The sequence below is a fragment of the Anastrepha obliqua genome, chromosome 1, assembly GCF_027943255.1.
Source record: "Anastrepha obliqua isolate idAnaObli1 chromosome 1, idAnaObli1_1.0, whole genome shotgun sequence".
NCBI classification, from domain to species: domain Eukaryota; kingdom Metazoa; phylum Arthropoda; class Insecta; order Diptera; family Tephritidae; genus Anastrepha; species Anastrepha obliqua.
Genome location: NC_072892.1, coordinates 31,953,589 through 31,975,933, shown reverse-complemented (window position 1 = coordinate 31,975,933; position 22,345 = coordinate 31,953,589). Strand labels below are relative to the sequence as shown.

Below are 22,345 nucleotides of genomic sequence, written 5' to 3'. Positions count from 1 at the left end.
GCTGTCGATGCGAGACAGTCTAATTTTGTCTATTTGTCGTTCACCCAATTCTTCTATTATCTTTCCCTTGACAGTTCTAATAATTCGTTCACATTTGCATTAATCACCTATAAATCCACCAAATTAATCTACCCGTTCACATATGGCAGAATACCTGCAAAATTGGCAATCAGCTGTCAATACTGCTTTGTGAGGTTTTTCTTCTTAGAAATTATTTTGGTGAAATATTTCAGTGTTTTTGGTTTCTTTAATTATTATTAACCATATGAAGAAAATACAAGGAGAAGGAATAAATAATTTAGTTGCGCAATATAGCTCCTGGTGACGCTAAAGCATGCATATCCTGCAGCTTATATGTGTGCGTTCCGGGTGCATGACGCTAGTATCTAAAATTTTTGATTTTCATCACGCAGAAGCCGACAACAAGTATGTGTACACGAAGCAAGTACGAGTGTCACCCGACACGCACACATATAAGCCTGCTGGGCATGCGTGCTTGAGCGTCACCAGGAGCTAATAGGCCGCTAATAATAAACAGTTGGAGGGAATCCGTATGTGACGTTTACTACGGTTTCAAGAAATTATGGCAGCAATGCGCATGGGAAATTCTATATTACATTTTATAATAAGTAATAAGAGGACAAAGCGTTTATGGACACACGCTTTTTCCGTAAAATGAATCGATAATTAATAATATTTAACAAAAATTTTATTAGAATTATGTATACAGACCTGTTTTCTTTGCCGGCATCCGTTTCATTTAGTTTTTATTTTGATGTTTCTCCTTACATTCGTAATAATAATTATCGATAACACAGAAAATACAAAGTTGTATGTCAAAAAGTATCGTTATTATCTAGGATTATTTTATAATCTCAGATTTTGGGAGACAAATTTTGTATGGGAAATCGCGCTTTTTAATTACGGATTTTGAGTTAAGCGCGAAAAAGTATCTCATCTACCTATGTATATGTGAACGTATTATAAATTAATAAATGTTGTTGTTGCTCGAATGCCCCCAGCTTGAATAGATTCGCCTTGGTTTTGATTAAGGTGAATCCAAGGTGGATAATAAATTCGCCTTGGGTGAATCCATGCAACATCGTATCAGTAAAACAAGTTCCATCTTTTTTGCCTACGATCTGCTTTTATTGTTGTCGCTCGAATTGTTAGTCTACATTCAGATTGATATTTTTACTTTCAACCTAACAAATACATGTAAATTTAGTTTTTATACTTCTGCTATCTCCTTATATGTATGCGCGTTGCTTTTTGTTGTAAGCTGTCTTTTAATAATTTGCTCAAGTTGCTAATTAAGTTCGGGTTATATTGTATATATCCCTTATATATAATACATATAATAATACTAATTTGCACAAGAGAATAAAAACCATGGGCCAAAACAAAAATCTTAGGAAGCTTAAAATTGAGGCAACACTGAAAGCAGTCACGGTTGACATTTGCTGAGAAGAAAAGGCAAAGCACAAAAAAGAAAGGAAAAGAACAAGTGGTGAGAAAATATTACACCCGTTAATTTAACGGCAAAAATAAAATAAAATATTGCAGTAAAATTAAGAATAAGTCTTAAAACATAGAATTAGATTAGTAATAAACATTTTAAGGTTGAAAGTGTATGAAAAAGGCGCGATCTAATGTCAATAACCGTAAGTAGAATGGGACCACTTCCGTATAAAGATAGTTTAGGAAAAGGCAGAGACTGACGAAAGCGAATAGTGGCAGCAAAGTGAATGCGAAAAATAAAATACGATATTGGTGATTATTTTTAGACAAAATAAAATAAATCTAGCAAAAGCAGGGTGGGGACACAACATCTGTGAATTAGTTGACAATAAACATTTGTTTTCTTTCACTGAAAAACCACCTGCATTGTAGTAATAAAATTACAATTTACAATTTTATAATATGATTATCTCGGAGCGTTGCTGCTGTTACTATATGTCAACTTGATTGGCATTGTAGAGCTATTACTCGCCAGTCTCACTTTCCATTTTCGCTAAACAAGTCTTTGTTCTTTTATGTACTTTCCCAACGCTCACCTTTTATTGTTTCTGGGCCACTGCTGTTATATGATTTACTGAATACGCTGACGATACTGCCGCTGCGATTGCTGTGTCATTCCAACACTCCCTATGTTTTGTGCGGCCTTTCCCCTGTATGTCTGACTTGCATGCATGCCATCGTACGACGGTGTTTCTATTCATATTACAGCTATTACGAGGTGGCAAGCAAAAGACGAAATCTTGTGTAGGAATGACCGTGATGGCCAAAACTTCAATAGCAGAAATATGTGAGAATGCAAAGCTGGCGCGTGACATGGCGTATACCGGCAACTATGACTCGGCATGCATATACTATGAAGGACTAGGCGGTATGTTAGATCGCATGGTTAAATCAACAACTGATTCACTGCGTAAAAGCAAATGGAAATTGGTGAGACAAATAAAACATATATACATAATTAATTTTTTTAACTTTATCTCTTGAACATAGATCGCACAGCAAATTGAAAAAGAATACTCCCAAATGAAAGCCATACAACGAACACTATCAGAAATGACGCTCGATTTGCAGAATACACCGTTTGCACACAAATTAAAAACCCAAATCAGCGAAGACGAGACAAAAGATCCAGCAGCGTGGTTTCGTCCTGATCCCGATATTTGGACACCACCACCCAAAGATCCTGACGTATGGGGTCCACCACGCACAGAAAAGTATGCAATTATGCCAATATAATCATAAATAAGATAAAGTCAAAATCTTTTAATTACCACAGACCCGCGGTCCCAAATCGAAGCCGTAGTAGTATACCTAATAAAAAACTCACAGGAGGTGTAGGAAAAAGCATAATACCACAGCGCAATAATGCCAGCGCTGCAGGCGCAAATAGACGCACTATAGCTGGAAGTGGTGGGAGTACTGCACGCGGCGGAAATTTAACGCAGCACAATGGGCGTTCTACTTCATCAACATCGAGCAGAAAAACGACACACTCGAGCAATGGTGGTAGTGGCAACATGTCGGCTGTGGCCGACAACTGCGGTTCAAAAGACGAAGAAAATCGAGATGAAGAGGCGGTGGAAAGCGAGGAGAAGGAGGAAAAGAAATTCCAGCCGAGCTCTCACATGGAAGCAGAACTTGTGGATATATTAGGCAAGTTTAAAATACATATAACACTTTAGTAATTATTATTTAATTAATTTATATATTCTTATTATTTTAAAGAGCGTGATATACTTCAGCGAAATCCAAAAGTACGCTGGAACGACATAGCCGATCTACATGACGCCAAACGTTTGCTGGAGGAAGCTGTTGTGCTACCCATGCTAATGCCGGACTATTTTAAGGTGGGTAGGAAGCTCGGAAAAGGCTTAAGCTCGAGAAAAATGGTTAAGTGGACTATTTTAGGGTCATGAATGTGTACCGTGAATTTACGAGTTTTTCTACTAACATAAACTAAATTGTTGAATTTGTGTAAAAATTAAAAATCGGCGATTTTGGAGCTTACCTATATTATCCAATTTAATTCATTTCGTTTTTGAGATTAGCGTTGATTTAGAATAATGTATTCTATTTATGTGAATAACAAGTTGAGATAAAATATTTCAGCAATAATACGCGATCTCGGTCAACTTGTTTACTGTGTATGACTCATAGCTGTTTCGTTGCCAATGAGGAAAAAATTAGGCTACTTTTTTATTTTATGTATATTTTTTTTAATGTTTAATAACAATTTGTAGGGTATACGACGTCCATGGAAGGGCGTACTCATGGTTGGACCCCCCGGCACCGGTAAAACTATGTTGGCTAAAGCTGTGGCAACAGAATGCGGCACCACTTTTTTCAATGTATCGTCTTCGACGTTGACTTCTAAATATCGTGGTGAATCAGAGAAAATGGTACGTTTATTGTTTGAGATGGCGCGATTCTATGCGCCGAGCACAATTTTCATAGACGAAATTGATTCGCTTTGTTCACGTCGTGGTTCCGAGTCGGAACATGAGGCTTCACGTCGTGTCAAATCAGAGCTGTTGGTGCAAATGGATGGTGTGGGCAGCGAAGAGGCCACAAAGGTGGTCATGGTATTAGCTGCCACTAATTTCCCATGGGACATTGACGAAGCGTTACGACGCCGTTTGGAGAAACGTATTTACATACCGTTACCAACAGATGAGGGACGCGAAGCATTGTTGAAGATTAATCTGCGCGAAGTGAAGGTGGACGAAAGTGTAAATTTGTCTGAAATCGCGAAGAAGCTAGAGGGTTATTCGGGTGCTGACATTACCAACGTTTGCAGGTGCGTTAGACACTAAATATAATTGCTTGAGGAATTTGGTGTATTGACTTTCTTTTCGTAGGGATGCTAGCATGATGTCGATGCGTCGAAAGATTGCTGGTCTCACGCCGGAGCAGATACGGCAATTGGCTACAGAAGAAGTTGATCTTCCCGTTTCGAATCAGGATTTTACCGAAGCCATTAGCCGCTGCAATAAAAGTGTATCGAAAGCGGATCTGGAAAAATACGAAAAATGGATGAATGAATTCGGTTCGTCATGATGACTTTACGCCCACGTCATGTTGACTTTACCGCATTCGCTGCAGTAAGATGTAGCATTTAATTTACAAATAACTATAATGTAGAAATTGAAAATTGTACGTTTAGCCAAAATCTGGCTGTAATGCAATTTCGTTTTGATTAGCTAAGCTAGAAGTATTGAATGAGTCGGAGATCGAAATTAAGCAACAAAATGGGTCTAATTTTATAAAATTTGCAATTAATAATACTAACGAACCCAAATTTAAAGCGATTATATACAAAAAAAAAAAAAGAAAAAAAAGAATAATAAAATAAAATCTTCAATTTTGCAATTAACACTACAGGAGGTAGTTTATGATTCACGATTTCGATAGTGAAAAGTTTGCGCAGCTGGAATTGATTACTATAAAGTATTGTTTTTTCTAGTTCAACTTAAAGATTTTTTATTTGGTTTTAGCGCGGAATCGCAGGACCGTAATATACTACAACTTTTATATGCAAACTTATTTAGCATTTACAGAATGAATTTTCCGCCAATTTGCGGCTTGTTTATTTGAAACTTTTTAAAACAAAATAAAGATTCTATTTTGGGTTGTGATGTTTTCTCACAACTGCACAATGTTTTTAAATAATTGCAGTTTGATGCACTGACCTTTTTAATTTGTATTAAAGCACAATTACTATGGTTTTAAAGTAAGCAAACGAAAGCAACCGACATTTTTATTAATAGAGGTTCAAGCCACAAATAGTTGTAAATAATGTTTTTTTTTTTTATTAATCCCAAAGCAGGAAATTATCTACAAACGAATGTACTTGTGAAAATCGTACTCTTTATCACTTCGTAACATTTCAACAATACTAGAATACTTTATAAATAAGGGTATTTATTTTTATGTTTAAAATATATCGCTGTTATATGAACATCTACTATAATTTTTGTCCTGTCCATTGTTTAAAAAATTGATCAATGCCCACCAGCTCTATTGTTCAAAGGCAGTATATGCTAACTGGCGTTTTGCAGCTAATATGGGCGTGGCGGTGGCATTGGCATCATGGGCCCCAATGGGTATGGCACACCAGCTCCACCTGGAGTTGGATAAAAGCCACTGTTTGGTAATAAATTGCCATAGGCAGGCATTGCGCCACCCATGCTACCACGTTGCGCAGCTGGTGTTTGTCTCCGCATAAGCTCTTGCATTTTCTCCGCTTTGAGCTTGCGTAGGTGCATTGTTTTGCGTGTTGCTAGAAATTCGTCTAGGAATGCTTCCACTCCAATTTCATTGTCTGTGAATTGCTTTATCAAGGCATCAGTTGCTTCCTCGCTTTCTGCGGCAGCTGTTTGTATTAATGCCAATGCTGTCTCTTGATTCACATTGCCCGACTTCTCTTTCACTTCTGCTAATTTATCCTGCACGGCCTGACAACACTGTTTGGCCTCCTCGAGCAGTTCATTAACTTTGCCACGCAATTCTATGATTGATGGTTCTTTTTCAATATTACTCTCGGCCTTTGAGCGATTTTCGAGGAGTAGGTTGTCCTTTTGAGATTTAAGGTTTTCTAGAACTTCGCTCACTTTTTCCTCCAGCTTTTCGTCATCGTTGAGCAAATCCTTGAGTTCGTCTGACGAAAGTGGTGCTATCGATGATTGCATCTGATTCAAGTATTCTTGATACATGATGCTTGTGTGTGTTGAAATGTTTTACCAATTTATTTAACCAAAATTAGATTTTAAAATTCTATTTCCCCTTCGCGTTATTTCTTTATTTCTGCAATTGCGACTTATGACTAGGCTTTCATAAAATCAACAATTTGACATTTGCCAAACAGGAATTCTGTACGAATTTAACAAGTTTAGTGTTGCCATGTCGATAAACGGTACCGAAATAGATAATATAGATTGGATGAATTTTTTGTATATAATATTTTGCAAAATTAATTCATTAATTGCATGCCTTTTGATAATAACTCCCATGTGAATAATTTCTATTATTGGAAAAAGTTGAGTAATTGTAAAATAATAAGTTATATACAACGGTATTAGGAAGCGTTAAACCTTCGCGGTTGGCATGTCGATTCCATTGGATTGTGGATATAATTGGATGAAGTCCACATTCGTTTGGTGGTATTCTTTGCTGGCAATACTGTACAAACACTTCCATTCGCGTGCGCCATTTTGATATATCCGTGTATTTCGGCGTAATGCATTTGACTGAAAATTTAAATAAAATACACTAATTTAAAGCAAAAGAAGGTGTTAAAAACGTTAATTAAAGGTGCAGCAATAAGAAAAGTGTATAAATTTGAATAAAACGATGTGAATTTGAGTGAAAAGTGCGTTTGAAAAAACGGACTAGCAGAAAGTGAAAAATTTTCAGACGACTACATAAAAATTTGTTCGTGCCCCGAAAGCGAAGCGGAGCGTTTCTTCGGTCTCGTGTATTTAACGCACATAAAGGAAAAAAGAAAATCGAAAATTGCCAACTTTCCCCGTGAAAAACTTTGAAAATGTATAATAATCGAGTGGCGGTATAAATGCAGATAATTGATAAACTTTTAGAATCGACTGGGATAGGTGTAAGTTGGCGTAATAAAGGTGTGTATATGAGTTGATTGAAAAACTGTGAAACTGTTTATGTGAAAGTGATAACCACAAATGGGAATGAATTGTTTTGCAATAGTATTGATCAATTCATACTTCCATAGTCTAAAGGTGCAAATAAAAACAGGTACGGCAAGAAACAAGGTTCGCTTGGCATAGAAAATTGCATACATTTGCTGGATGATCTGAATGAATCGTCTGCGCAAACAGAAATAGCCGAACAGCCTCCGGGTGGAGTCCTCGCCACAATTTTGATATCGCCTGAGGCATAAAACTGGGAAGCGGGGTCGTCACTACCCTCTTTCCCAAATTAATTGCAAAATTAAGGAGAGAATATAAAGAATTTGGTGTCGACATTGCACACTAATAAAAGTCATCCACGAATGAATAGTTAAAGGAATTGAGAAAAGTGGAAAAGGAGCAGACGTAAAAATACAACCAAGAAATAAGAAATCAAATGCAAAGAATAAGCAAAAGCAGAAACTCGTTTTGTTTTCTTTTTTAGTACAACGTTCGTAGTACCATCGTTCAGCAGAAGTGAAGATTGTCGTCGGCGGTGGCCATCGTTGCTGCATAGTAATTGTTGTTGCCATCGTCACTGTGTACATATTTATGTCTCTCTCACACCTATTGGAGTGTAATGGTAAAAAAAGCCGCATGCGAGTGGGATACATAGAAAGCGGGTAGGGAACAACGAAAAACAAAACAAAGCACAATATAGCAGAACAGTAGCAGCATATTAAAGTCATAAACGACGACAAATAATAGGAAAAGGCAGATCGTGAAAAGTAATGCAAAGCAAAGCCGTTGTCTTATTCGAAATGTTTATGTAGTGAATTGGTGAGAATTGCTGGTGAAAAGTCGTGAGTGTATCGTGCACACAAACGAGCGGATAGGTGGCAAAGAAGAAAGGAAAAGCCGTATACAGATTGTTGGTGATTATTCGGACAGTTTTTGTTACAAGTCTTTTTCAGCACAAACAACGTAGAGCGACATTGCATAGCGAACTCTGTACACGTTTGAATATTTTACTTGGTTAAAGCAGCTTTGACAGTGCTGTCTACCTCATTACCTCGGCATGTGTATTTGTATGTGCGCGCCGTTGCAGTGATGATTTAAATGCGTAAGTATAGTTTATGAAATTATGGTACGTTTTTTCGAAAATTTTATTTTCAATGCTTTAAAATAATTTTATGTAGGAATTGTTCATACAGGACACTCAAAGATAATTTAGTTAAACAGAAAAAGCATAAAACAGGTTTTAATTTACCACTTGAATTAACCGACTTTATTAATATGTTATGTTTATCTGATAAAGTCTAGTAAAGCGATGGGCCTGTCAGCGAATTAGTTATATAGAATATATCTCTTACATTTAGAGAAGTGTTGCAGATAGCGATTCCCTCATCATAATTTATTCTTTCAGAGTTAATTACCTAAAAAATGTTATTGATAAAATTGTGAAACCGTCCCTATTCATATAACATCTAACTCTTCGTGGTTCTTTTTATGTTCAAGCCATATAAGAATAATAGGCGGCCGTCATAGCCAAATTGGAGGCGCGCATGAGTACCGTTCTGTAAGGCTCAGGTTCAGGAAACACCAAACGATAGAGAGTTTTTTTTTTGTTCCTAAAAGCAGTCACCACTTCATAGGCAATTTCAAACTTCCGAGTGTATTTCTGTCATTAAAAACCCTTTGGGGACGGCATGAAAATTTAAGTCCTTTTAATTGTCGAATAATATCCAGTGCACACCACATAGTTAACATTTCTACCACACTAATTCATTAGCGCGACTTAGAAGCTCCTACAAAGTGACAGTTAAATTCATACCTTCTGGATACATTCGAGAAATTATTATTATTTATGCAATCGGGGTCGAATTTATTGTTTTTTGTGCGTGTAATAATTTGATTCTCTCCATTTGGACCGATACTGATTTTGGAAATAAACGATTTTCGAATGAGTGTTTTAGTGATGGCTACAAGAAAGTTCCTTGAAAGTCCATTCATACAGCAGATTCCTTATACCCCGGTTGACAGAGCGAACTGTTTTGTTTTGTACAATTAATGCATTTTATTTGAATAATGAGGGTTATATTTAAAGCCGAAGGTGTTTACACTAGTGCTCCATTTCAATGTAAAGTAGTGGATCTCCTCTACTTTTCTTATATATAATAATAATAATAATAAAAAGTTTTCTGCGGTTTTAGACGTAATTTAAGTTGATGATATTTTCGTAAACAAGGGCGATTTTATTTCTGAATACTTTCGATGGTAATATGTTGCCAAATTAACTTTTAAAAAATATTTTCATTGTTCACATGTGTTGCCATTAAAATGCAACACTGAGCGCGTGCGGCAGCAACGAGCTGTTAAGTATTACGATATTACGACGTACAATACGAACCGAGTGCTGCAAATATGTTGATTTCAGCTATCCAAAGTAAAAAGTCCGGGAACCATACGAACGTACGTACGTACTTTCGACTCGCCTCGATTGCGTGGTGTGGATACATTAGGAATTAGTGTTATTTACTTGGAATTTGTGTGAATTAATTAATAAAATTTACAAGAACTGTAATTAAATATATAAGCTTGTGTTGTGTGAAAGTGGAATGTAAAAATATTTTCTCTGTGCTGTGTAATATGAAATATAAAATACGACTTAGGAAAAAAATCATTAAAATCCTCTTTTCGCGTTGCACAAAATCTCGCACAAGTATCTGCCATGCAAACATAAGTGTGACGGGTACAGCAATATGTCTGTATGTACATATATTGTGAATATGCTAGCAAGAGACATCGAGTGTGACAGCACGATAACATAACACAACAACAGCAATTCGAACACACAGATATTTTGTGAGAGCGCGTTTGCCGCAGCCGTTGTCTTCTCGCTGTTTGCTTGCCTGCCTGTTTGACGGCCGAGAGTTTCAACTACGAAAGTGGGAAGAAATAGTAGGGTAAAAGAACTTGTCACGGGTTGCGGAGCGGTGTAGAGTAGAAGAGTGGAAGAGTACTGTCGTGGTCGGGTGGTGTGTAACGCTGAGCCGTGCCGTATTGTGTCGCTTTACATTCGTTCCATTAGTATGGTTTTTCTGACTTAATTTCTACTACTATTTTATGGTGTATCATTTTATTGCTGTTGTTGCATGAATGTTGGATGTTTGCTGTTGTTGTTATAAAATTGCCACTGTGTCGTGTCGCTGATATCGTCAATGGCTGCTGATTCCGACGTTTCTTATTTTATTGACTGTTTTGCACTAAACAACGATTTGCTTCTACTTTCCACACCATGTAAATACATTTGGAAATAGTATATATATATTTATATATAAAACTGCACTAAAAGCGCCATAGAAAAAATAAACATATTTACATTTGCACTTGGGGTGTTGGCAATTAAAAATCATTTCGGAATTAATACATACACGGAAAATAGACGAATGTATACACATTCATCGCCGAACAACTAAGCAAGTCAAAACGACTAGAACAGCAACGCAAGAAATTTTTAATGAAAATGATTTTCAGCAGTATTTGCGTTTTATTATCACTGAAAATCAAGATTAAAATCTAATTGATTAATGTGAGTAAAATGACTAAAGTAAGGAAAGTTCTCAATAAATCTGTACTTTTTTCTTATTTTTCCCGGACGGAATTTGGTGGGTAAACCCACAATTAATCTGTAGATTGAGATTTAGTAAATCTAAACTGGTTTATTCAATAGAAATTCAGTTAGAGCTCGTTTTTATTGTTGAAAAATGTTAGCGTGAGACAAGCAGTCCTATATGAGTATCTGATTTTTCACCATACCAGTTTTTAATTTCACTGCATTTGATGAAAAATGATTACATGAACATTGTCCAGCTTCCTTCCGGAGCCTTGAAACCGTGTGATTTATCGCTTTTATTAACAATTTTTTTTAACAGCGTAATGTAATCGACATATAGCTCGACCAACATATCGCTCGGACATTAGAAATATGTCTTAGTCCCTAAATGTTTTTAGTAAATGCCTGCATGGATGTGGTGACTAAAAACCGTGAGGATTCGTCAATTGAAACCTCTATGAGTATAGTTTTATTAAACTGTTACCACAATAACAAGATAGAATTTGGTCACTTCTTTATTTACCGAAGTTTGAAATCTCAACCTTTTATTTTGTGTTATTGTCGACTGTGTAAGCAGTGTACGACGACAATTTTCCGATCAAATAGCTTTTTCTCGTTTATTTATAGAAGAAATGGTGTGTCCTGTCAGGATTTTAAAAATAATTTTAATCATTCACCTACATTATTACCGGCATATAGTTGTGTTTTGGGTACAATATTTTAAAATGACATGTTGGAAACAATCTTCCAGTAGCTGTATTAAGAAATGCCGTAAACTAAATACGGCGATTTCCTAACTTAAAAATTTCCACATCTTTAAAAATAATTTTTTTTTATGACCAGCTAAACTGCAGTTCTCTCCGGCCCATTTTGAACTACAAATTGGGATTTTGAATGTATGGCTCCGAATTGTTCCAAGAAATAAATCAATAATAATAAAATGTAGTTAACCTATACGAGCTTTATGAACATTTTCCCTCCAAAATGGATATTTCTACCTGTAGTAGTTTTTAATAGGAATTAAATACCATTAAGGGGTTAGTCTACTTTGTCACTTTAAAATTTTTCAATTTTTTTTTTTTGCATAATTTGAAAGTATATATATCCAGAAATATTGTGTAAAAATTTTAAGAAAATCCGAGCACTCTAACTATTTTTTTTTTTACCTGAACATCATTTCGTCTACCTGCGCGTATAGCGTGCATTAAAAACTTTAAACGCGTTTTTCTCAAAACAACGTTTTCAAAATCTAGCTCCACTGTATCTCAAAAACTAATCAACCGATTTTCATAAAATTTGGATCACCTATTCTAGACATAATTTGCACCAAATTGACGCTCGGGGGTTTTGAAATTTTAAATTTTTACTATATATTTTTTTTAAATATGCGAAAAAAAAAACCGTTCTATCAAAAATTTTCCATTTTTATCAGCCATTTTTTTTGTCTTCATTAAAACCTAATATCCGAGGGTCATTTTGTAGCCAGTATCTTACTGAATCTGAAACATTTTGATTTTTTTGTTTCAGACAAGCCGTTCTTGAGTTCTGATGGAGCTGCCTCACCAACCCATGTTTGAGACGTTACGCTTCACTGCTATTTTTTTTACTAAAAATACTATAAAATTGAATAAAAAAAAATTTATTTCTGAATTTTAAGACTTTATTTAATAAATCAAACAAATTTTATATTACTATCATTTATAGTTTTCTCAAAAAAAAAATCACGAATATAGCCTTTTTTTCGAGTCTCCAAAGTAGACTGACCCCTTAATTAATCTAAATCTGTCTGTTCATAGAAATTACATTAAAACTTAAAATATATATATCTCCTAAATATAAATATTTATACAAAGAGTACAGGCAATATTTAAGCCACCTCTCCGCTTTAAGGAGGCTTCAAGATTTTAGGTGTATACATACGTATATTTTTCATCCAATTTTTTATACATCTTTTCTTTTTTAATATTTTTAAATTTATTATAATACCTTTTTAGATAATTCTGCAGCGCAGTTGCAGCGGCCGTTGAAGGAAACTACAAGCCTCTTACAACAGCAACTGCAAACAAAATATTCCTCTTGGATTGAGTCAAAGAAGTAATGAATGAGAAAATAAAATCACCCTCTGGGCAGGGTGGTGCAGCTGGAGGTGGAGGTGCTGGGCCGCCGAGTGGATCTGGTGGGCCTGTTGGATCTGGCGGACAAAGCAGCGGCGGTAATGGTGGTCCTGGTGCCAGTGTTCCGGGTGGTCCAGCCCCGCCCAACTCAGCGATAGGCGGTGGACCGCCCACTGGTGGTCCCCCCGCACCAAATAATGGCAGTGATCAACAGCAACAAACAGTTCCACATGCATATGGGCCGCCAGGTAGTGATCCAGCAGCGGCTATATCGCACTATCATCTACATCAACAACCGCATCCACAACAACATCTGCCGCATCAGCAGGGTGGCCCTGGTGGCCCAGGCGTCCCCCAAAATCCCGGTGAACATTCTCAAAAAGATGAATATGGACAAAGTCCGTTGGGAGGACCTCCACCCCCACCTCCGGGTGGACATCATCCCGTTTATGGACGTTATCATCATCCAGATCCAAATATAGATCCTTATCGCTATGGACATTCTCCAATGCAACAACCACCACCTGGTGGTAAACCACAACAGCAGCCAGGTCCGCCGACAGGACCTGGTGGCGGTATTGCTTCGCCCAGTCGGCCACCGCAACAGCGATATATTCCAGGCCAGCCACCACAAGGTCCTACGCCCACACTGAATTCATTGCTACAGTCGTCGCATCCACCGCCTCCACCACAACATCGTTACGCGAATAGTTATGATCCGCAACAGCAGCAGCAGCAACAAGTTGCACAACAGCAACAACAGGGCGGACCTCAGGGTCCACACGGACCACCACCGCCTCCACATCAACCATATGGAGCGCAACAGGGATGGGCACCACCACCACGTCCATACAGTCCACAATTGGGACCGTCGCAGGCCTACCGAACGCCACCACCGGTAAGTAGAAATCAATACAGTATTTATATAACTAGGTAACACCAAACCTCTAAATAAACCCAATTGCTCTTCATAAATGTAGTGTTTATCCATATTTGATCCTTCGATGTGTTAATTTTTTAATTCATTGAAAAGTGCCAACCATGAGCAAATAAAGATCTATGTATATAGACAAAGTTTACTGATTCCGATCAATGGAAGTACTTCTTGGGCATTACATACGAGGAACTTTCTAAGTAGACTATTTATTTTTTTATTTTTTGTTGAAATCTAGAAAGAACAGAAGACCTACAATAATTTAGTTGTCAGATGCATTAAATAAGCACAATAAAGTAAGATTATATAAACATCGGTCTAAAATGAACTTAACGATTGTGCTGCTTCTTCATTCGTTCGTTCGCAAGATTTAGTTTATATGTAGAAAAAAGGTTTTAAAGCAGAATTCTAATACAATGTTAAATAAAGAGATAGTCGTACATAACCCTTTTCTGAAATTTCTCATATTAGACCTCTTCTCTTCGCCTAACTTAATGAAAAAATTTGCATGTGAAAGCAACAATAGTGTTATGGAGCAAGATTCGCCGCTAGTGAGTATGGTTAGGCCTCATAAAAGTTGTATAACTCACTATTTTACAAACAAATGTAATTAAAGCAGCTCTCTTCTAGCGCTGCCAAGATATGTTTATTTACACCAGTTACTTCATCTATTCGCTACTTGCTAATGCTTGGCGCAAAGAAGAGACCTATTATATAATATATTAACTACATAAAGTTAAAATTGGAGAGTCCGAAAGCTATAAATAATTTTTGTTCATTTTGTATGGCGTAAAATAAAGAAAATATTAGACTAGCAGGATAGCAAAATCTTTATTGGGAAGACGGAGATCATGAACCTTGTAGACGTATAGTATAACAATATTTAAGCAATGAAAAATTTTTTCAACACTATTTTTTTCGAGATCTTATGTATTTTATTCTTCTATTTTTTCTTCAAATATGTATCTGCTTATATTCCAAAGACCAAAACGTGATAAACTAAAGTAATTTAATTTGATCATAAGAGAAATTTAGATAAACAAATGTAAGCGATGTGCAAATTAAGAAACAAAAAAACAACAACAACAGCTAATCTACAGTACTCCCACAAAAGCAAAACAATGTCAAATACCAAAAGAAAACAATATCTGGCTTATCAATGCAGGAAAGTCGCAACCGGCAAATTTAGAATTTTTCCACATATCAACAAACAACTAGCCAGCCGGCCGTTGTTTTTCTAGTTGGGGTATCCCATGCGCTTACTCATGCCAAAGAGACAAATTCAAATATACAATTATACATACTTATGTATGTATGTACATTCGTTGAGTTCATACCCTCGTGCTACATTCATTCATTTATTCATTTAGTTAGTCGTTGAGTAAAATTTGCCGCCTTAAATCATCAGCAAGGGCAGCACGGCAGCACGGCAGTCGCAACAACAACAGGTATAAAAAATAATCACAATAAAAACATAAAAAAGCAAAAAAAAAACATTTATAATACGTACAGAAATCAAAAGGAACTAAACCAACCAACCAATTCATATAAGCACATATTTACATACACACATACACCACATAGCATGGTATGAAAATTTGTATTACGTGGGTAATAGTAGGGACGGACATAATCGTTCAAATACAATTACCCACAGACGCGTATGCACAAACGCGTGCCATGTTGCTCAGTTTGGTCGCCGTCACCTTACATGCCGCTATATGCCATATAAATCGACATACAGACTGTCTGATATAATACAATCTTGTCTGCATTTGTATGTATTATGTATGTCGGTACATGTGTACTATTAAATGTGCCGTTGGTTTTGTTGTTGGATCGTCCTCGGTATGCACAGCTCTTTGCCACCGTAAATATATCTGTACATACATATGCACGAAAGTGTGTCAATAAATGTTTGTCGTTTTCATGAATGAAATATAAAAAAGCATCAACCAGCGCGGCGGCATCTTTTACCCAGCAACAACAACAAAACCATCGTATCAAGGGAGCACAACACAAAATGTGAAATAAAATCTTTAAGGTTGAAGTTAAGTTGAGTGTGTCAGCAGCAACCAGACCAAACCATACCAAGCCATACCGATATCGCAAGCATCAGTTCAATTTCAGCCACGACTTAAAGGGATACAAAGAAGGTAAAAATATAGCATTGACAGGAGGTGGAGGTGGGTAACAGCTTGTATTGACTAGATGTCTGGTTGGCTGGCTGGCTTGTTTATATGACGTCGCTGAGTGCTTGCTCCACTTGTTGTTTCGGTTGCTGGTATTGTTTGGCCACCACGCGCACAGACAGATGAACTGATTTGGCGGCCATTCGCCCATTCGCCGGTTTATGTTGATAAAAGCGACTCTGTGCGTGGATGTTTTATTGGAACTTGCGTTTTTTCAGCTACTTCTTCTATTGTTTAGTTTAAAGCGGTGAATGAAGTTGGGGTAATACTCGTAATAGTGGCTTAAAGTAAATTCAAATTCTTGTCAGTCAGCTGAGCTCTTATTGTAATTTTCTTCATGCCAGCTGGTACGCATTTCTTTATAAGAAATAACAATTATGTAGGCTTGTGTAACAATTACGATAGTGAGCGGGAAGTTTTATTTAAATATTGTATTACAAAGAAACTTATGAGTTGCTTAAAAACTTGGACATTTTCATTTTGTTCACTTAAAATATTTTAATTTTTAATTTCTTTTATTTTGCATTGTTGTAATTTCTCACTCTACTCGATTGTTTTATATCCTGTGTCCTTATAACCATGTGGGCGAGAAGTTTTGCAAGAGTTTCTGAATTTTGAGTAAAGTTGTCAACAAAGTGAAGTGTTTTGGAGTGGTTTTGGGAGGAACCTAATAGTGACGTAGTGGCATCTGTCAACCTCTTGGGTACATTTGACGTCTGAGACACGGCATGCACTTGTTAGCCCAGGGAGCGGATGATGTGTTTTGTTTCAATTAACCCTTCGATGTTCGGTGCCTTGTGATGCGGTAAGTGCATCATAAGGGTCTGCCCAGACCGATACAAATAATGTAAGAAATACGGTTTTAAAAATAATTTTATTTATTTATTTGAACGGATTAGTATTAATTACGAAGAGCACTTGGGTTTACAACTATATAGTTGCATGGAATGTTCATTAAGACATATGGGACGATTACATTTGCTGCAGTTATAACGAGTTTTACGTCGCTTTTTCGAAGAAGAAGCAGCACAATGGTAGCACGATGACCGTGTTGAAGCAACTTGAGCATATGATTGTTGCTGTGCTGCATCTGATGTCGATGGACAAGATTCCGGTACCTAAAAGTAGCGAAATAGTTTATTTTAAATTAGTAAATATGAATACATGCATACACATATATTTATACGCGGAGATATATGTAGGTGTGTATATAATTTATACTCACTTTGATATTGAAAAGATTCATTGCTTGTCTTATAAGAGCAAACCTCTATACTAATGGGTTAGTCGCCCGTTTCGTCATATGTGGAATAACTAGCTGCCGTGCCAATTCAATGATAAATGAGCTCCTCTTATCACTCTGCTTTGCCGGATTCAGCTCGTCATAGATGATGAATGAGGCCAAACCGGCAATATCAAGCATATTATAAAACATTGCCAGTGGCCAACGGTTTGTCGAGCGTTTGCACGAATAGCCAGTCAACATTTGATCCATTGTACCTACCCCCGCTTTAAATTTATTGTAGTCCAAAATTTGATCTGACTTGAATCCTTTCAATGGATCGGTGCTTTGACGGTAATGGGCAGTGGATAACATAATTACTGGCTTTTTCGGCTTTGCCATATACGAGCACAGAGCGATATTATTATTGTGATAACAAAATAAAGTGCTTTTAACATCACGCTTCGGGTTAAGCAATTCATGCGGAATGAAGGTCTTATTTTTTCTTATGGTACCGACAAAAGCCACTCTACGATCCATCAACATTTCTGCTAAGTTGTATGTTGAAAAAAAATTGTCAGCTGTACCGCTGTCCATATAATTTTCCATCAATTTCATAACGACCCGTTCACTTTGATTCGTTTCTCGCTGGCCACCTGGTGGTGTTCCGGTATAAATTATACCTTTCAAAGGGTAGTTTGAAACAGAGTCACAAATCCACCACACTTTCATGCCATATTTTGCCGGCTTACTTGGAATATATTGGGTGAATCGAATGCGCCCACGATATGGAAATAACTGTTCATCGAAGGTTACATGACAATCCGGAGTGTATGCTTTCTCTAAATTGACCATACATCGTCCAGGTCAGCAGATTTGCTTTGCTTCAACCTCTCAGCACGAGTACCACTGTTATCGAAACGGATGAAAGTAGATAAGCTCTTGAACCGATTCAATGACATAGTGGCCTTATAAATTGGCATATTGTAACTGGCCCACAATTCTTTCGCTGGCTGAGAATTCGAGTGGAATACACCAGCAATAAGTAGCATCCCAAAAAAAGCATACATTTCGTCTTCGTTAGTCATTCCCCAAGAACGCTGTTTATTACTGGGATACTTTTCATTCAATAGACGAAATGCTTCAACGGATTTTCTGTTGGTTTCCCGCACAATGATACTTACGATTTCAGGAGACAGCAATAGCTTGAAAAGAGCTTTATGACTCGGTGACGCTCCTCGTAGTGGCCCTTTACGAGTAAAAGTTGTAACATTGTGACAACGAGGCCTTCCAGGTGGTGGAGGATTTGAATTCCACATCTTACCATCTTTCGACCTGTATATAAGGCCCTGGATAATAGATGTGCTGCATGATTCCATTGTGGTTGAAGCCTGAAGGGCGATAGCTTCTCTATACAAATTCTCAATACCATCATGGTTTTCACCTAGAACAGCCTAACTCGATTTCCTGTTCCATATCTGATGCTTCACCGAAGTCATCTTCATCTGGAAAATATTCATCATCTTCTACGTCGCCACTTGTTTCAAATGGATCGGACTCCTGTCCCATAATTTCTTCAATTTGTGCCTGAAGTCGCTGACGTTCTTCCGGACTCACATTTGCTGCACTTAGCTTACGAAGCAAACGCGTCATCACATCAACTTCTTCCATATTTACTTGTTCCATTTTATTAAAAAAAACACTTCCCGCTACTTAAAAAACACGTGTTCACTTTAATTTTCAAATGTCAACTAAAAAATTATCTCTGCCGTTGCCTCCGCTAACAGTTTAGTTGTTTACACCTAACGGTTAACCAATTTACATGAGAAGCTTATATGGGTCTGCACAGACCCATGTGAGCTTAATTAACGAAATTAGTTTAAAATTATTATTTTTACAACAAATATAGCAAAAATCTTAATTTTTCTACTTCATTGTGTTTAGCACACTACATTTTAGAAAGTCATGGACTAAGAAGCCTCAGATATTAAAAATAAAAGATCTACATACATTTAAAGATCGAATGGGTCTGGCCAGACCCATATGAACATCGGAGGGTTAATTTATTTTTATGTTGCGATTCTAATTACCCAAAATCGCTTAAGCGGTTATCGCGCAAACAAAAAGAAGAATAATAATCTAATTACCTCAAATCATCTTAATGTTAATACAATATGACACTAATTTTAAATAAAAAATACGTTATTAAATAAAAAAATAAATAATAAATTATTAAATAAAAAAAAAAATAAAATATAAATTATTAAATAAAAAAATAAAAAACAAATTATTAAATAAAAAAATAAAAATGAATTAATAAAAATGATTATATAAAAATAAAAATAAAATAATTATTATAAAAAAAGTATATTAAAAAATTATTATGAAAACAAAAATAGAAACATTATTATATACTATACTAGCATTTCCCAGTGGGCTTCGCACCACCATACATAAAATGTTTTTTTATATCGCAAGAAATTTTTCATATTAAGTTTTCTTTATAGAACTCGTAAAATGTTTAAACAGTTGAATTAGTTGATTTTTTTCATTCAACATACTTTCTAAAGATGTCACAATAGCCTTTTCTGTACTTTTTTAAAATTTGATTGTGGTGGTCACCTATATACAGGTAAGGTGAAAGAGCCGATAAAAACTTGTAATTAAACTTTGATTCTTTAATTTCCATTTCAATTTTTTACGCTAAATAAATTATGCTAAAATAAATAAAGTTAAAAATGTTTTTCCAGTTCCTTGAATGCTCCAGTTTTTATTATATAATATTTTCGTCCAAAATTAATATTAACATAATACACTTACAACCACAACAGTACAACAGAAACGCTCATAAGCGGCTGTGTATTTGTTGTTGTTTTTCCCATACAGGCATTTCGTATGAGAGGAAACCATTACTCACATAAAATCTCATAACTCAGGAACGGCTGCACCGATTTCAATCAAACTTCACACAAACCACCTCCTCAAAGATAAAATTTTTGTGTCAATCGGTTCGGCGGTTCTTGAGTTATAAGATTACCAAGGAAATGTAACTTCTTTTTATATATATAGATAGATACATATAACCAAAATTTAAAAAAAAAAATGATATAAAAAAATATAAAAACATTATTATATACATACGTATCCAAGAATTTAGAACCATTTTCAAACTACCTTTCGGTTAGTCCTTGGTTCGAGGACAGAGTTCCGCTCGGTGTTCTGTCATTGGTTGTCGAGGAGCGACCGTTATTAGAAACAACTTTTTCTATAATTTTATTTTTCATGTACTGAAGAGAAGGTATATCTATATTATACATGTGTGCATATGTATGTATGCACATAGATACAAAAGAAATGAAAGTGGTTCATTGCTAAACTAGACAATCGTTGCATTCATTAAATTAGCAGTCGTTTGAACTTTATATTTATGTTCTATACATGTATGTATGTATGTATGTACCTACGTACGTAATCGTATTTATTGTTTTAGCGTCGACAAGGTCATGCATTATACGTGTATACACAGATATGTACATACGTACATAGTTAAACGAGTTAACAAAAACAAGTGCTTGTATGAATGTGAGATGCAATGGTAGCAGCGCGAATTTGTCGCCGGCTACAGCTGTCGTTGATACCATTTAGAAGGTCAATAAACTAACAAAGCGTAAAAAAACATAAACACTTAGCTCTTCCGAAGGCTTATAAACTGGATTTGGGATTACGGAGGCGATGTCATGATGGGCATGTAGCCAGATGAAGGTAGCAAGCAAGCAAATTATGAATTGGTCAATTGCGCACTCCATACACTTAACGGGCACGTTGCCATGTGAAATGTTACTCCTCAGGAACTGTTCCGATATAATATGTTTACATATGTACGAGTATATACTCTTATATATGTATGTATGTAAAAAATATGGCAATGTTCACATTATTGGCTACAAATACAGGCTTGGGCTAGCGTCTAAAAAAATGTGGCTTGGTGCTTTTGTGCTGTTGCTCTGTCTGTCTGCATGCCCGCATCAGCCAGCTAGATAGCCGGTCGCGTGGCACACTTTTCATTATGGTGATAATGAGTCGTGGGGTTCTTTCTCATTGCTCTGTTCACTTTTCTGTTCCTTTTTTCTGTTGTTATTGCTGTTTCAAATTCATTCACTTTTTTCTGTTACATATGAGTAAAATATTTTCAGCACACATACATATGTTACATTTATTTATATAATTATGTTTGTTTAAATTGTTTCTTTGTTTGCTTACACAAAATCAAATGTAAAACGTCTATTACAACTTTAATTTTATTATTTAATATATGACAGTAATGCAACCTAAATTTACTCTTTGCATTCAAGCAAGCACCCTCGAACAGCTGTGTTATGACACAAAATGTTAAATGAGAAAAGGACAGCTGGTATGCATGTGAATGTAATGATTTAAATTGAAAAACTGTTGCACGATTTTTTTAAAGTACCACTTTCGATACGAAATTCGGGCTACTTTGGCGCAAGCATAACTGTTAAAAATTCGGTATTATTGCGCTTAAAGTCTTTTAATCGGCACAATAAATTGGGTCTTCCAACTTTTGAAGTATTTGAGTTCAACAAGTCATTCCTTAAGGGGGGACCCTCATTTAGACGGTCGAAAAATGCATCATTTTTGGGAATTTTTTTCTCAGGTAAAATAACTTCAAACGTTTTGTAATTCATAAAGTACTTTAATAAATGTCTTGACTGTCTACAAAAATTTTCGGAGAAGAAAAAAAACATTTTAAGTATGGAAATATACACCTCGTCCATGGCACCTCATTCTATCTGTGTACATTCTAGCGCTCTGAATTTTTTTCTGAAATAAAAAAACCAAATTTTTTTTAAAACTTTAGGATAATACCTTCGATGTGACATTTTGATTTAAAAAAAAAATGTCGAAATTGATATTTTTTACCCAGTTTTATGTTAAAAGTGATTTTTCATGCATAAAAATTGACTTTAAAATTACAAAAAAATATGAAAATCTTTTTTTTTTAAAAAACACTTAATGTCACATTGAAAACAATTTAATTATCTTTAAAATGAGCTATTGTAAAGCCTGATTGGTTCAATACAGCGTTCTC

General features: G+C 35.9%; 3 protein-coding genes across 13 annotated transcripts in view; 2 read left to right on the top strand and 1 right to left on the bottom strand.

Annotated features, from left to right (window-relative positions):
* The first annotated feature begins 1,492 nt into the window (after positions 1-1,492).
* Positions 1,493-5,181, top strand: LOC129235750 (katanin p60 ATPase-containing subunit A-like 1). Of its 3 annotated transcripts, none has more exons than XM_054869774.1 (7): positions 1,493-1,510; positions 2,230-2,451; positions 2,512-2,735; positions 2,798-3,174; positions 3,247-3,368; positions 3,762-4,318; positions 4,380-5,181. In XM_054869774.1, exons 2-7 carry the CDS (start codon positions 2,272-2,274, stop codon positions 4,576-4,578), a joined length of 1,659 nt encoding a protein of 552 aa, XP_054725749.1. In that variant the 5' UTR covers positions 1,493-1,510; positions 2,230-2,271; the 3' UTR covers positions 4,579-5,181. The 3 variants fall into 3 exon arrangements, with proteins under 3 accessions (XP_054725749.1, XP_054725747.1, XP_054725748.1); XM_054869772.1 differs by lacking the exon at positions 1,493-1,510 and adding an exon at positions 1,517-1,664; XM_054869773.1 differs by lacking the exon at positions 1,493-1,510 and adding an exon at positions 1,673-1,773.
* A 123-nt stretch (positions 5,182-5,304) lies between these two features.
* On the bottom strand, positions 5,305-6,391 carry LOC129235751 (vacuolar protein sorting-associated protein 37B). The gene has a single exon (XM_054869775.1). The coding sequence runs from the start codon at positions 6,231-6,233 to the stop codon at positions 5,580-5,582; it is 654 nt and encodes a 217-aa protein (XP_054725750.1). The 5' UTR covers positions 6,234-6,391; the 3' UTR covers positions 5,305-5,579.
* A 277-nt stretch (positions 6,392-6,668) lies between these two features.
* Positions 6,669-22,345, top strand: part of LOC129235747 (trithorax group protein osa) — a 182,005-nt gene continuing 166,328 nt past the window's right edge. For 6 of the 9 annotated variants that reach the window (XM_054869766.1, XM_054869770.1, XM_054869765.1 and 3 more), the window contains exons 1-2: positions 6,669-8,280; positions 12,768-13,785. In XM_054869766.1, coding sequence (XP_054725741.1) covers positions 12,871-13,785 — 915 coding nt within the window. In that variant the 5' untranslated portion in view covers positions 6,669-8,280; positions 12,768-12,870. Of the gene's footprint in view, positions 8,281-9,677; positions 10,750-12,767; positions 13,786-22,345 lie in introns of those variants that run through there. The other 3 variants (XM_054869761.1, XM_054869763.1, XM_054869762.1) reach the window with 3 other exon arrangements.

Coding starts and splice junctions, on each gene's coding strand:
- LOC129235751 (XM_054869775.1), bottom strand. CDS start 6,233: ATGTATCAAGAATACTTGAATCAGATGCAATCATCGATAGCACCACTT.
- LOC129235750 (XM_054869772.1), top strand. Junction 3,369..3,761: donor TAATGCCGGACTATTTTAAG/GTGGGTAGGAAG, acceptor AACAATTTGTAG/GGTATACGACGTCCATGGAA. Junction 4,319..4,379: donor GACATTACCAACGTTTGCAG/GTGCGTTAGACA, acceptor TTCTTTTCGTAG/GGATGCTAGCATGATGTCGA.